Source organism: Neovison vison, chromosome 7, assembly GCF_020171115.1.
Source record: "Neovison vison isolate M4711 chromosome 7, ASM_NN_V1, whole genome shotgun sequence".
NCBI lineage: Eukaryota > Metazoa > Chordata > Mammalia > Carnivora > Mustelidae > Neogale > Neogale vison.
In genome coordinates, this window is record NC_058097.1 from 187,465,177 (window position 1) to 187,480,676 (window position 15,500).

The window sequence follows — 15,500 nt, forward strand, 5'->3', positions numbered from 1 at the left end:
CTTGATCCCAGGACCGTGAGATCATGACCTCAGCCGGAGGTAGAGGCTTAACCCACTGAGCCACTGAGGTGCCCCAGGATCGTTATTATTAAAAGATGGGTTGGTATTTAGAAGATTCGGAAATTTCCATGAGATGCCTGTGCTGCCTCGTGCCTGTGAGGGAGGGGTGTTAGGTGGATTCATTCTTTCAGCAAGTGTTTTGACTGCCTCCTCTCTGACAGGCCCTGGGCCAAAGGCTGGGAGTTCGTGGTGAGCAAACCCAGATGTGCTCCTGCTCTCCCCGTTTCTGGAGAAGTCCTGTCCTCTTCTTTGGCAGCTTGGAGATTGAGCTAGAAGGAACATGTTACTGGTTCTTGGACTTTTCAGTACAAAGTTCTGTCCCTCCCATTTGATGTGTTTTTATTATTTCTAACTCTCTTCTCTTACCGGTTGGATTTCTTGGCTGTCTTCAAGAACTGAGATGAATGGGGTACAACTCTGCGGTCCCATTCTGTCTCTCCTCTCCTCCCTCCATTCTTACCCTAAAGCTGTGTTGAATGTACTCTAATGTAAGCAACAGCGATCCTGCGGGTTCAGGGTGGAGGTAAGTCCTGAGGACAGAGCTAACATTTTCAGACTGTCTGTGCTGCCCTGGCGCTGTGGGAAGAGCTCTGTAAACTTCACTGAATGTCTGTGGCCTCACGGGATAGGTGGTGTGCTCTCCATCTTGCAGACTGCCCAGACACACAGGTCACCGAATTTGAACTGTGCCAGACGCTCAGAGCCTTTCTACAACACTGCACTGGCTTTCTTTAAACACTTGTTACTGCTCATCCTGTTGGGCTTTATGTTACTGAAAAACCAAAGAAATTAATCCTATATAACTGATGTATAAACTGAAGTAGTAATTGTAATTTGAAATACCTGTTTGCTTATGACAGCTTTGAGCTGGCCCAATTCTTGATCTCTAGGAGCTTTATAATTGTCACGATTGAAAGCGCTAAGAACTTGGTGGTTCTTGTGCTTTGAAATCTGCATGTTTTATAAAATTATGGTGGCGTATGTTTAATGAAGAAAGGTTAGACAGTCATTTATGTTGGTATGACCAACGCATCTGTGACTTAACTCTTGAGTCTTGCAGCTTCCACAAGGTAAGTGACTGAGGAATTTGCAGAGCTGCTGAATACACCTCATTTACCTCTTCAGGAAGCGATAAATGTGGCCCATGTCATAGGGGGCAGAAAGGAAATCAAAACATAATACGCCTTTGCTTACTGGGTGGGAACAGCCCTGCTTTTGTGCATTGACAACATAGTTGAACACTCCTTCCTCTCTGCCAGCGGGTGGCTGATACTGTGTCCTGGAGGGGCTATAGGTTACAGTGCCTTCTAAAGACTACAAAGTGTTAGGAGGTCCCGAAGAAATAATTAAGCTTGAGAAGTTCACTTATCTGCAGGCAGAGAGACCTGAGCCCCGATTATTGGCAAAGTTTCTTCCTTTCTGCGTGAATTACAATTTGGTGGACAGGGCGAGAAGACTTGAGACATCTTAAATTAGAAGCGTTGTCCTACAGTTGTGCCTCTGGCCAGTGTGCGAGGTGGATTTGTTACCAATCATTGTTTCCTGTAAATCCCAAAGGCTGCTGTCTCCTTTGTGACTAAGCATGAACATAAAGCTTTGGATTGCTTAAGTTTGAATGTGGCTTCATTTGAATATGATTTAAAATGAAAGAACATCATGATGGACCCATGTGGGTAGAGAAGGGTAACTATTTAAGATGTGTGTGTTTATGTGTGGGCTCATGCTTCTTAGTGAACTTTCACACCTTTTTAATTTCTTAAGGAAGGACCCTTTCCTAAACTGGAGTGTGGTTTGTACTCCCTGTATTCTAGAATGGAGGGGGAAAGAGCCTGGGTTTGAGCTGTGACTGGGCCACTTAACATCATTTCATCTTGGTTTCCTTGCACAGAAAATGGAACTGCCCCAGCTAAGCGACAAGCTGGTTTTAAAGAGCAAATGAGACTGTGCATACAGAAATACATTTGCACAGGTCATCCTAACATCTACAAGGATGCTAATAATTAAAAAAAAAAAAAAGCCAGTTTCCACATCCAGGAAACTGGCAGTCTAGCTGGAAGAGAGAAAAGTGGTCATCCGAAATAACAAGAAAACTGTTCTAGAACAGTATGTGCGGAATAACCTATAAAGTAAAGGCTGTCAGGGCTGTGGGATTTCCTGGTAAGGAGACATTGTTGGTGTTTGGGGGCGATCAGTAAAGTTTTCACAGGGAAGATAGATTCTTTCAGGTCTCATAAAATGTCGCTATTTTGGCTAGATGACAGGCAGGACAGCAGCAACATGACTGAGCAGGGCTGAGATTGGAGTGAGTGGAGTATTTCTAAGAAGCCGTGGCAGGCAGCCAGCCACCGGGCCGTACCCAGATGGCACACTACAGGGTGGCATCAGCCAGATGCCCTTGGTGGCTAAATCTGGGTCAGCTTTTCTTTGAGTAGGAGAAAGCCTCATTGTGAGGCTTTGCCTCTTTCTTACTCTTAGTGGAGAAAGTAGTCATCGCACGCCTCAGCGGGCATCATCCCGGGCTTTCCCTCATGAATGGAGGACTTGCCTGGGAAACAGAACCAAAGTTGGCAGGTGTAAACCAGAAAGTATCTTTTTCCTCCACCTCTTTCGGTTATATTTTGAACTTTTTATGTTCCGTTTTTCACATGTTCGCTCCCTTGCAGAAATCCTCATAGCTGCTGATTCTGAGTGGAATCACAGGTCAGAATGAAGCTGGACACACAGGTCACCGAGACCAACATCTTGCTTTCTTGGGGACTGAATCCAAACTCTGCTTGGATAAGAGACTGTCTTCTTTCAAAAGACTGTATTGGGCTGTGACAGAGTAGCTAGTATTAGAGTAACTGTCCAGCCAGGGGGAAAAAAAAGGATAAAAGCTTATTAAAATAGATAATATAGAGGCATTCGAGAGCAATCGGGGCAGTGAGTGCTTAAGGGACTGTGGCTCCTGAGAGAAGGAAAGCAGGCTGAGCTCCTTGTTTCCTTTGGCCTTTCCCCCGCAGGCACTTTCTAAATCACGGTCTGGGCATCTGGAGCCCTAGTAGAAAGTAGCAGTCTCATAGGGCTGAGAGGTTGAAATTAGGGGCTACCCCAAAGTATCCAGGACTTGAATGACAAAATTCAGGAAGATGGGAACCACAGGAGAGTAAGCAAAAACTGGGCATGCAGTCTTCCCTTGAAGTGTTTGCCAGCTCCTGAGGTGCACGGGATCAGAGTAAGACTCCACGACTCCCTGCAGAAAGCAGCAGCTGGGAGCCTGACAAGCTGTGCAAACATTCTAGCAACCAAATATAGTGCTGGTGAGAGGGAGTTTGGTGTTCAGGGCCTGCCACGATAGAGGGGTCCTGGTAGACACCCCAGGCTTTGTCCGAGGGCCCCAAATGGCCACACTACAGGAGTAAGGGAAAGCGGAAAAAAGTTGGCCCTAACGAAGCTTAACACCAGCCACTGACAGGATTAAAGTGGTCTGACTGCATTCTCTGTGTCTTCCAGAAGAATGTTACCCTTAGGAGGAAGATAATTTTGTATATACAGAACCTTTACAGTTTTTAATACAGAGTGTCTGGTGTCCAGAGAAAATTAAGAGGTATGCTAGGAATGGAAACCAAATGACCAAAATGAAGAGTATATACAGATAGTAGAAAGAGACCCACAGTTGATTCAGATATTAGGGTTATCAGTCAGGAGCTATGCTTAATAAAATAAGGGAATTTTAACAAAGATAGGAAATCTGCTTTTTAATAAGTCAAGTTGAAATTTTGTGAGGTACCTGGGTAGCTCAGTAGGTTAAGCGTCTTCCCTTGTCTCAGTTCATGATCTCAGGGTCCTGGGATTGAGCCCCACATTGGGCTCCCTGCTCAGTGGGGAACCTGCTTCTCCCTCTCACTCTGCCTTTCGCTCCCCCTGCTTGTGCTCTCTCTGTCTCTGACACATAAATAAATAGATGGATAAAAAGAAATTTTGTAACTAAAAATATATGAACTAAGTTGAGAAGTCAATATGTGGGTCTAGACTGCTGTTTAGATGCGAGCGGGCACACGCACACAGACATAAACATGCTCACATGCACACACGCATGCACGCACACACAGAAGATAGAGGATTATTGGGCCAGGAAAAAAATTAGTAGAAAATATACCCAGATGGCAGCGCAGAAAAGAGATTAAGAGACATATGGGGCATGGTAAAAACATTTCTGTATGTATATCTAGAGTCCTAGGAGAAGAGAGTGTGACAGAACCAATATTTAAAGAAATACTGGCTGAGAGTTTTCTAAAAACAGTGAAAGACATCAAACCACGAAGTGAAGAGGCTCAACAATCCTCAGAGGGATAAATCCAAAGAGCCACACCTAAGTACATCACAGTGGACCTGCTGCAAGACAAAGACAGAGAAAAGCTTAAATGTAGTCAGGAATAAAGGGCAAAGTTTTGAAATAACACATGGTCTCTGACCATAGTGCAGCCAAAGTAGAAGTCAGCAACAAAGATAAATAGAAAATCCTAAAATGTTTGGAAATTAAATAGTATACTTCTAGAAAATTGTTTTACCTAGATTATAATGAAAATGATACGTGATCGTGTAGGACATATTTCAAATAGTGCATAGGGGCCAATTTGTAGCTTTAAACATACATTAGAAATGAAGAAAGATTAAAATTCGTAATCTAAATGTCAGTCTCAAGAAATCAAATGCCAGATGGATTAAAGTCCCCCAGAATAGAAGAAAGGAAATAAATGTAAGAACAGAAAGGAACAAGGTAGGAAAAAAGAAAGAAAGAAAGAAAGAAAGAAAGTACAATAAAGAAAATCAACAACCAAGCATCTTTTTTTTTTTTTGAAGAGATTAGTAAAGTTGATAAATATCTGGTTAGAGCAAATACAAAGAAAATATACAGATTATCAATATCAGGAATGAAAAGAGGTATATGACTACATATTCCACAGGCACTGAGTAGATGTTAGCACACGTTGAGCCCAGTACATTTAACAATGTAGATGAAATGAACACATTCCTTGAAAATCATACTTTTGAAATCAACACGCTTATTAAAATATGTTTAATCCTGTGTCTGTGAAAGAAAATTAATCCATGCTTCAAAAACCTTCACACACCAGAAAGCTCCTAACCCAGATGGCTTTTAGGTGAATTCTTCTAAACCTTTCAAGAAAGAAGGAATGCCAGCCTTGCCTAAAATTTCTCAGGGGATAGAAAAGGAAGGAACACTTTTCAACTCATTTTAAGAAACCAGCATGACCTTGACACCAAAACCTGACTCAAATGTTGCAAGTGTTGACAAAAGAAGTCAGCTGAAAAAGAGTAAAAACAGTTTTGATTCCGCTTGTATGACGTTCAGTAGCAGGCACGATAGAAATGAGAATGACGATTACTCTCGGATGATTGGGAAAGTGCCTGGGAAGCAGAAGAGAATCTTCTGGGAGTGCTGGCATGTTTGGTATCTTTATCTTGGTGGTAGTTATAAGAGTATGTATACCTAAACATTTGTTGAATTGTACACTTAAGATTTATGCACTTGATGTATAGACCAAAAAAAGGACTATAGCTTGTTCTGGTATGACATTGATTATTTTCATCAAGACACAGTTTCTCTTTTACTGTCTCTTTCATCAAGACACAGTTTCTCTTTTACTCAGATTGAATCCAGGGTACGTTTCATTTGCTCACACTGTTTTGGCTGCGTTTGATAAATGCGTTCTTCTCCTGCAGCTGGCGGGAGCAGCAGGGAGCGTTTGCCGTCGGCTCCCTCCCTGCGGGAATAACAGAATTACCCAGACCCAGAGTTGCGTCTGAGAGGGCACCGAGTTCTTCCACTTCCAAGTGTCTCTCTTGTTCACTGAGCACATGTCGTTTCCTTTCCAGGCACGGTGGTTCTGGGAAGCGTACTTCCAGTCGATCAAAGCCATCACCCTGGCCACTCTGCAGATCATCAACGACCGCATCTATCCCTATGCTGCCCTCTCCTATGAAGAGTGGAATGACCCGCCCACTGTGGTGAGTGAATCCCGGTGCCGACCATGGCAGCCGTGGTCCAGGTGTGAGGACGGGGCAGGAGAAACGTGCTGTGTAAAGTTTATTTAAATACTGGCTTTCTGAGATGAGCCTGTGCTAGCTGACAAAGTCAGCTCAGTTTTGAAATGATAACACAAGTAAGACACACAGAAGCAGCAGCTTCCGGCTTGTTTTGAACGTGCTTGGGAAGACAGTAAGCTTATTTATTGCAGAGATAAATGGGGCGGCCTGGCTCTTGTTGGAAATCAGACCCTTGCTGATGACTTCTGCAGTTGTAATGCTTAGAATTCTTGAAAAGATTCTATAAGCGGTTGATAATAATAGCTTATATTCTGAGAGCTTCGGCTCAGCCAGGGACTGTGCTCAGCGTTTCATATAGATGATTTCAGTGATCGCAGCCATCACCGTGGGAGGAAAGTAGAAGTGATCTCGAGGCTTTATAGATGGCCACAGTCCGGACTTGCTCCAGACTGGCTGAGGCCCCTGGGTGTTTCCAGCAGAGAGCTGGGATGGTCGGAAGTTGCTCTCAGGGCTTTCTCCTTGCTTGAAGGAGTCATAAGGCCTTTGTGGCCTTGTAGGAACTGTGGCAGTGGCCACACCTTCTTTCTCACGGAAAGTGCCTGCAGCTCCGGGCCTGGTGGTTCTGCTTTGTAGGTACCTTCCAGCCTCGTTCACACGCCTCAAGGCTTTCACGTGAGAGAGCTAGACTTGAATCCATTCTTCATTCTAGTCCATGCTGTCTTTCCGGCCCACCCTCCTGGTCTCCTGATCCCACCTTCTCTCAATAGAATGTATTTAGCCGCTTGGTTAATCTTTGTATAGGATCCTCCTTTCCACCCTCCTGTCCCAACTAAGGGGTGACTGTGTGTCAGGCACCCCACTAGGTTCTGGGCATGCAGAAAAAGCAGCCAAGTCCCTGGCCTCAGAGGACCTCTCCGCTAATGTGGGAAGTCAGTGAGTAGACCACGTAGTATGTGATGTTCTGGAATAGAGTGGTGTCCAGAGTGCCAGGGTGGCACCCTTGCTGGGAGGGGCAGGACACTTCCTGAAATGGGTTGTCCTGAGAGGAAGTCAGTGTATGCTTGTGGTAAAATCCAACACAACAACAAAAAAAAACACCTTTTTATTGTGCTTAAGGGAACGTTTTCTTCTGTTCATCTCCTCCCTTGAATCCGTTACTGGAGATAACCTTCCAGAATGTTTCTATTCATATATAAGCGTAAGTAGATAATTTTGGAGCACAGATGAGATTCTGTTACACATACTGTTCTGCACCTTGCCGTTTTACTTTAGTAGGCTAGATCTTGGACTTAACTTCCGCTTCGTTCTGTAGAGGTGTCCTTTACTGGTAAGGATGGCTAGAAAGGATTCCATTGTTTAGGTCTGTCTTACATAACAGATCTATTACTGATAGAAATTTAGATTGCTTTCATTTTTTTCTATTTTCCAATAGTAATATAAAAGACATATATTTCTATGTTTTCATAAATATAGGAATATAACTATAGAATTAATTCCAGCTGAAAAATATACACATTTTGAATGTTACTAATTTCAGCTGAGACATACACATATTTTGAATATTGATAGATACTAGTAAATTGCCCTTTGAAAATACTCTACCAGTTTATAGTTCTCCCAATAACATTTAGGTTACTTGATCTCTCCATGCCTTCAGTTAACCCTACCTAAGTACTTGAGTTTATGTTCATCTGCTTGGTAAAAAATGATCTTACGTGTGTGTTTTTCAAGTGGAAGGTCAGTATCTCCATCGGTTTCTCCTGGAGTACAGTTACAAATCCTATTTGTATTTTATTGGTCATATTGAAATTTTAGTTTGTTTTAGGCATTTATTTATTCGATAGATATTAACTGAGTACCCGCTACCTTCTACCTTCTGGTCGTCTGATTATCTTGACTTGCTTATGGAGTTTTATAGGAGCTTTTGAGCTTTCTCCTCTGGGCTGAAACATTTCCACTACTCCAAGTATATGGAATAAGCTTGAGACAAAGACTGCTATCCCTGTTCCTCTGCAGGAGAATGCTTACACATGGGATGGCCGTGACCTAGCCAGAAGGTGTGGAAAGAGTCTAATAGGAATAAATGGTTGGAATTTTGGTTCCCTCTCTTTCATAAGGCTATGGGCCAAGAGAAAAGAGTACGTAAAAATTTGTAGCTTTGAAATAGATGTGTTTTAATGTGGGACAGAGCGGTTAAAGTACTGGACAGTCAGTTTGGGAAAGAACGTAAGTATAAAAAGCTGAAATGTGGATATGCAAATGGAAAATTTGTTTTTTCTCTAACTTCTTGAAGTGTTCTTTTCAGGCTAATTTAGTGCTCACCGCGTTTCTAGGAGCTCTGGTGCCGAGTGCCCTGAGTTAAAGCAGCGGGTTGTACCTTTCTGCATCTTCAGCGAAGGCAACTGACAGGAGGACTGAGTAGCGCTGATTTATTTGTAGTTAACTTTTCCCCTCCCCTTTGGAAATATTTAACCTACTGTCGAAGTGATTACTATGAGCCCAACCTGTAGGGGAGTCTCCCTTCTAGATTCCATCAAATTTACAATATCAGACCCCCTGAAGTGGGAGTAGGTGTGGATCTTAGTCAGTAAATCAAGGGATGGTCTGGTGTTTCCAGAGCTACACTGCTTTAAGGGCCTCCAGCCAGCCACGTCCTCCGCTTGTTCGGAGCAGAGAGGAAGGGGTGAGGGCAGGAGAGTCCGATTTTGCCAAATGCTGCTGCCTTGGTTTAATGTTTAAAAAAAAAAAAAAAAAAGAGGACCACCGTGTGTTTGCAGATTCTGAAGAGAGTGTATTTCACTGCCTTTTTGGTCTCTCCGCGCTTTGATTTTTCTCCCTTTTTTGCAGATATCAACAAAACTATCATCTCCCCAAATACTCCACACCTGTATCACTTCTAAAGTTCATGTCATCTCTGGTCGCACCTGTGGCAGGCTCCTCCACACATCTGGGCATCGCTCATGGAGTGGGGGAGCTGCTCAGACACCCTCTCTTGTCTTACCTCTGGTTCTCTGCCAAATGTGAGCACATCTGGAGGACAGAGATGGAGGCAAGTGAGCATTCAGTGTGATATGGGGATGCAGTAGGCCAAGAACTATAAATTTTTGATTTCTGATACGTGCCACCAAAACCATATCCTCTTACTGACAGTTTTTTTTTTTTTAACTCAGTATAATATAGCTCTAAAATCACATTGGAGAGTAGAATATATTCCCTGCTCATGTTTCTACGATATAATTTAGAAGATTGTACCCCATCTTATCAATATGTTGTAACTTTATTTACCCAGTCCCTTTTGATGGATACTACCTAGTATTTTTTCGGATTTGCTGTCCTCGATAACACTAATGAAGTGCCTGCAGATTTTTCCCACTTCTGCATTGACCATACTGGACCTAGAGCAGAAAGGAGAGAGAAAGCAGGGGTCCCATGATCTTTGACAAAAGTTGATGAGGAAAATGGGGAAGTGACTTAAAATGGATTATCATACCCTGTGGAAGAAAGAGGTTGGAAGGTGAGAGATTATTCCTGTAAAATCTAGCCAGAGGGGTGACTTAGTTGTGAGCCAGACGTCAGATGAGGAGTGTATCCTTAGCTGGGCTTCTAGGGGCCTCACGTGCCGGCCTCCACAAGGACTCTCTAGTGGGGGGAGTGTGCATCAGGGCACTTGAAGGGCTCGTGCTGCCATGAGGAGCAGGGGTAGTCAGAGCTGTGGGTCAGAGCTTGCCCTTAGTCCCCGTTAAGTTCTGAGGGAGGTGAGTGCATACTTAGGACGCATCAGAATCTCCTGGAAGGCTTGTTAAGACACGGATTGAGTGGGCCTGGGTGGGGTCCTGGAATTTGCATTTCTAGCAAGCTTCTGGATGGTGTTGGTGCCGCTAGGCCAGGGACCGTACTTTGATGTGGGATTGATTCACTGTGTGTGTCCTGACTTACCCACCGGAGAAAGCGCTCCCTCTCCTCCTGTCCGTTTCCTCTTCTGGATCCCCGACCCGGGTCCAAAGCATCCAGAGTTGGCTCCAAGGGCATCTGTCTCGCCACATGAAGCACTCCGGGCTGGCTGCACTGAGATGTCCAGGCGGCAGCCCCCACTCACCAGTGCTGGGGTCGTACAAGCAGCTGAGAGTATCACGCAGCGGTGAGCACAGCCAAGCGGTCAGTCAGTCCGCAAGCTGAAGCAGCGCCAGCTCGAGTACACGGGAGAGGGCTCCGGGCTGAGGAGCTAGCGCGGACAGTCTGTTGGACTCCACTCCGTGCCCTTGAACTTCCAGGTTGTGGAATGTTTCTCTGTCATTTGAAAGCCTACCCCGCCCCCAGCAGGCCTTCTGGGCTGATTCTCCCCTTCTTCCTCCCACTGCCTAGGTATGACTAAAGTATGTATGGAATTTAGAAAGTTAAGCTTGCATTTTAAGTACATACACGTAAGCTCTTCAAAGGCTTGTTTTTAGAGGTATGGCGTTTGCAGAATCTCAGTCACTCAAGGGCTCCGGTACATGGCCACGAATTCCAGCACTTGCCTTGTGTAGACTTTGCCACTGGACTGCTCTGTGGAAACAAGCCACAAAGGCTGAGATTGTCAGTAGCCAGGGAGTAAAGAAAGCTGAGTCAGGTCGGTGGCTGGGGAGATGCAGGAAGATCCAAAGAGCTTGATCTGGGGTCCCAAGCAAGCACCTTGGCTGACTCTGATGGTCAGCTAGAAAATGGAAAAGACCGGGGCACAAGCCAGGCCCAGAGGGGGAGGATGTGTAAGGAGAGCAAAGAGACGAGCCTGGAGGTGTGGCTGAGGTGACCGTGTCACTTAGAGCTTTTGGACCAACACCCTACATTCTTCCGGGAACTCGTACACCTGTGGGACGCACCCCTACACCCCTGCCAGGCCGCTGCGGGGGAGGCGGAGGGTGAGTGAGCGCGCTTGGTTGCCCCGGATGCAGTCTCACCTCAGGGCCTCCTTAGAGGCGAGCTTTATGGCTCTGGCTTTCCTCAGTCAACACCTGACTGCTTCCTTACTTACATCATACGGCTGGTCGGAGGGCAGTGACTAGAATAGGTTTCTGGAGTCTTGCGGAAGCTTGATCTGGCAGTGGGCTGAAGAGCATACTGAGTGTTTTGGCACAGTCATCCTTGGCGCGTGCCCCAGCAATCCCTCAGGAGCACGTTTTCCCTTTCTCCTTTCTGGGGGGCCACTTAATACTCTTCATGTCTGCTTACATGACTCGGTAGCAGAAGTTACCAGGATAATATAGCTTCTGGATGTTATAATATCAGGATGCTGAAGTTTGTTTTCATTTCTAATATCCTAAGGTAGTTATGTGCCTCCCAACTAATGAATATTTGGGTGTATTCTAATGAATGGATTGGTGCAGAGTAGAAGCATTGCTCTAACTAGAGGTGGATTCTTGATCTTTGGTTCTTTCTTTTTTCTTAAGATTTTATTTATTTATTTGACACAGAGAGAGATTACTAGTAGGCAGAGAGGCAGGCGGGGGGAGGGTGGGGAAGCAGGCTCCCCACTGAGCAGAGAGCCCAATGTGGGGCTCCATCCCAGGACCCTGAGATCATGACCTGAGCCGAAGGCAGAGGCTCAACCACTGAGCCACCCAGGCACCCATGGTTCTCTCTTTTTTAAAAATCTGTTATATTTCTTACTTTTACATTTTTAAAAGTTGTGTAGCTTAACACATGTAATGTTCAAAAATTCAAATGGTAAAATAAAGCCTATATCTAAAACTGAGGCCTGTTCCCAAGGGGCAACTGGTTTCAACTCTTCTAGCTTTCCTCTGGGATTTATCTTCCTATCTCCCCATCAAGTGCTTAGGGTGCTAATTTTTCTTTTCAATCATACACATTATCTTTTTACTACCTTTGGGTCAGCAATTTTTCTCTTGTTCTCTTTCTTTACATATTTCATTTCTCCCAACTTTCCGGTAGGGCTGTATCACCATTTTTCATTAAAGCCATATTTATTATGTGCATTATTATTAGAACTCTATAAGTACTGTTTTTTAGCTGAATGAAGTGCTAAACCATGATTATGGGTTTTTTTTTCCCCCTGTACAACTTTCTATTTTTCAGGGAGTTAATAACTACTTTTTTTTTCCCTCTTAGTTTCCCACGTTCCTGTCACTAATTGATTTTTACTTGGTTCTCCAACAAAAGAGTAAATGGTCAAGCATAGGTTAACTATAGGATTTCCCTCCGTCTTTCTCTCTCTCCCCCTCCCTCCCTTTTCTCCTACAGCGATTCATCTTAAGCTCCAGTCTGGATTGATTGCTCTCTGGGTCTTCTATGCAGTGGTCATCCTAAATTTTCAGTTCTCTGTCATTCTGGGAATTCCTTTTTTGCCCTCTCCTTTGTTGGATTCCTTGTTTCCAAGGTGTAACATCTTACTCTTTGGTTTATTTTTTCCAACAGCTTCTGAAGAAAGGGACAATGGGGACATAAATCTTCATGTCTGAAAATGTGTTTATTTCACATCTGAGTAATAATTGGACTAGTGTAGACTTCTGGTTGAGGTGGATTTTCTTTAGGAATTTGAAAGCATGACTCCATTCCCTTCGAAGTTTCCCATTTTAATTTCATAAAGTCAGATGTCATTCCTGATTCCCCCTCCCTTTTTTAAAGATTTTAAAAATTTATTTGACACAGAGAGAGAGAGAGAGAACACAAGCAGGGAGAGTGGCATAGAGAGAAGCAGGCTCCCCACTGAGCAGAGAGCCCGATGTGGGACTTGATCCCCGGACCCTGGGATCATGACCTGAGCCGATGGCAGACGCTTAATGACTGAGCCACCCAGGCGCCCCATTCCTGATCCTTATATGTGATATTTTTATCTTCTTGGGAAATTCTGTGTCCTGAAATTTTATGATGTGCCTTGGTATGAGTGATTTTTTTGTTCAGTGGATACTGATTTAGGCCCTCTTAAGCTGAAAATTCTTCTCCAATTCTAAGAAATTTTCATGTTTTATATCTTTTATTCTTTCCTTCCCATGTTTTCTCTTTTTTCTCTTCATGGAACTTCTGTTAGCTAAATGATGAATGTGTTATATTGAACCTTATTTTCCTTATCATTTCTGTTCTATTTATCATCTCTTTTTATTTCAGTAATCTTTTTGTTTGAGTTTCTTAGGTATTTTCTCAATTTTATGTTCTAACGTTTCTTTTGATTTTAGAAATTTTGTCTACTTTCTTTTTTTTTTTTTAAGATTTTATTTATTTATTTGACAGACAGAGATCACAAGTAGACAGAGAGGCAGGCAGAGAGAGAGGAGGAAGCAGGCTCCCCGCCGAGCAGAGAGCCCGATGCGGGGCTTGATCCCAGGACCCTGGGATCATGACCTGAGCTGAAGGCAGAGGCTTTAACCCACTGAGCCACTCAGGCGCCCCAAGAAATTTTGTCTACTTTCAATTTTTAAGTTTTTCCTGATTTCTTTTTTTTTAAAGATTTATTTATTTATTTGAGAGAGAGAGTGAGCATGTGCAAGCAGAGGAGGGGCAGAGGGAGGGGAGAGAGAGAATCCTCAAGTGGGACTCCCTGCTAAGCATGGAGCCCAATTCAGGGCTCAATCCCAGGAGTTTGAGATCATGATCTGAGCTGAAATCAAAAGTAGGATGCTTAATCCACTGAGTCCCCCTAGTGCCCCCTTTTCTTGATTTCTAATTGATCTTTTTTTATAGCTTCCTATTCTTTTTTTTTTAAGATTTTATTTATTTATATGACAGGGAGGGAGCACAATCAGGGGGCATGGCAGGCAGAGGGAGAGGGAGAAGCAGGTTCCCCGCTGAGCAAGGAGCCTGATGCAGGGCTTGATCCCAGGACCTTGGGATCATGACCTGAGCTGAAGGCAGATGTTTAACAGACTGAGCCACCCAGGTGCCCCTATAGCTTCCTATTCTTATGGTAAGATGACGGTACTCTCTTTCTTTCTCTCTCTGAAGATACTGTGATTTTGTTTTGATTTTTCTTTAGTTCCTTGTATCGTTTGTTTCCTCTGGATTCCTTCTTCAGTTCATTTTCTCTTTCATATTGGCAACTTTCTTCAAATACCTGATGTTTCCAGCAGTCTTACTTAAAAGTGCGATGCTGAAAGCTGATTGGGAGTTCTCTATAAGGCTTGTCAACTGGTGAGCTTTACATCAGTTAAGAGGATGGGGACCCAGCTGTTTACCCGATGTCACTGTTCATGGGCTGTCTCTGTTGGATTGGTTCATTGGTCCAGAGGGTAATCTGTCTGCCTCGGTGAGTGGAGGAGCATGGGTAATGTCTGGGTTGCAAGCACCCGAGGAGCTGAATTGGGGAGGAAGAGACACGTTCTCATTCTTCATTTATACATGATCACTTAATCCACTGTATTCTGTGTGCTGCCTCACCGTGCTTTCCATGGCTTGGGTATCTGACTGTGGAGTCGCTCTAATTCATTTTCTCCAGGGAATAAACTTCCCTTCTCCTGCTCAGGTGGCAGCGGGGACTGGAGGACAGGCAGAGGGCTGGCTTGTCTGTGCCTGTCAGCTTAAGGGATCTTGCAACCAATGTTCTTTATTTCTGTTTTCAGAGTCCCTTTTTCTGGGACACCTGTTATCTCCAATTTCTTTTATTTTATTTTGTTTCATTTTGTTTTGCTTTTTTTTGTCACCATACAGTACATCATTACATTTTTGGTGTAGTGTTCCACAATTCATTGTTTGCGTATAGCACCCAGTGCTCCATGCAATCCATGCCCTCCTTGATTCCCACCACCAGGCTCACCCATCTCCCCATCCCACTCCCCTCTAAAAGCTTCAGTTTCCCGGAGTCCATAGTCTCTCATGGTTTGTCTCCTCCTCTGATGCCCCACCCTTCATTTTCCCAATGTCCTCCATGCTGTTCCTTATGTTCCACATAAGATTTTATTGATGTATTTGACAGAAAAAGAGAACACACGAGGGTGGGGAGGAGCAGAGGGAGAGGGAGAAGCAGGCTCCACACTGAGTGTGGAGCCCAACGTGGAGCTCTGCCCCAGGACCCTGAGATCATGATCGGAGCTTAGACAGCCTCTTAACCAACTGAGCCACCCAGGCTCCCCCTAGTCCCTCCAGTCCTTCAATTTCTGAGTCTTCTAGTCATCCTTGAAAAGCTTGGCTTTTTTTGTTTGTTTGTTTGTTTCTCTTGGTACTTTATGTTGCTCTGCCTTTTGTTTGCTTAAACAGCCCTAAAATTCTCTCTGTTTTTTATTTTGACATAATTTCAAACTGAAAGTTGCAAAAACAGTACAGAGAGTTTCTGTACATGCTATACAGCATTTGTCAAATGTTAATGTTTTACTATATTCCCTTTATTTTTTCTCTCTCTGTGTATGTGTACACGTTTATATTTATTTTTCTCCTAAGCCATTTGAAAGTTGCAGATCTGACAC

The 15,500-nt window shown here is 44.0% G+C and overlaps 1 protein-coding gene across 1 annotated transcript in view; it reads left to right on the top strand.

Moving 5' to 3' along the window:
* The window catches only part of EXT2 (exostosin glycosyltransferase 2), a 140,235-nt gene that overhangs the window by 64,239 nt on the left and 60,496 nt on the right, over positions 1 to 15,500 (top strand). Inside the window, exon 8 of the mRNA XM_044259130.1 lies at positions 5,941 to 6,072. Coding sequence (XP_044115065.1) covers positions 5,941 to 6,072 — 132 coding nt within the window. The remainder of the gene's footprint in view (positions 1 to 5,940; positions 6,073 to 15,500) is intronic.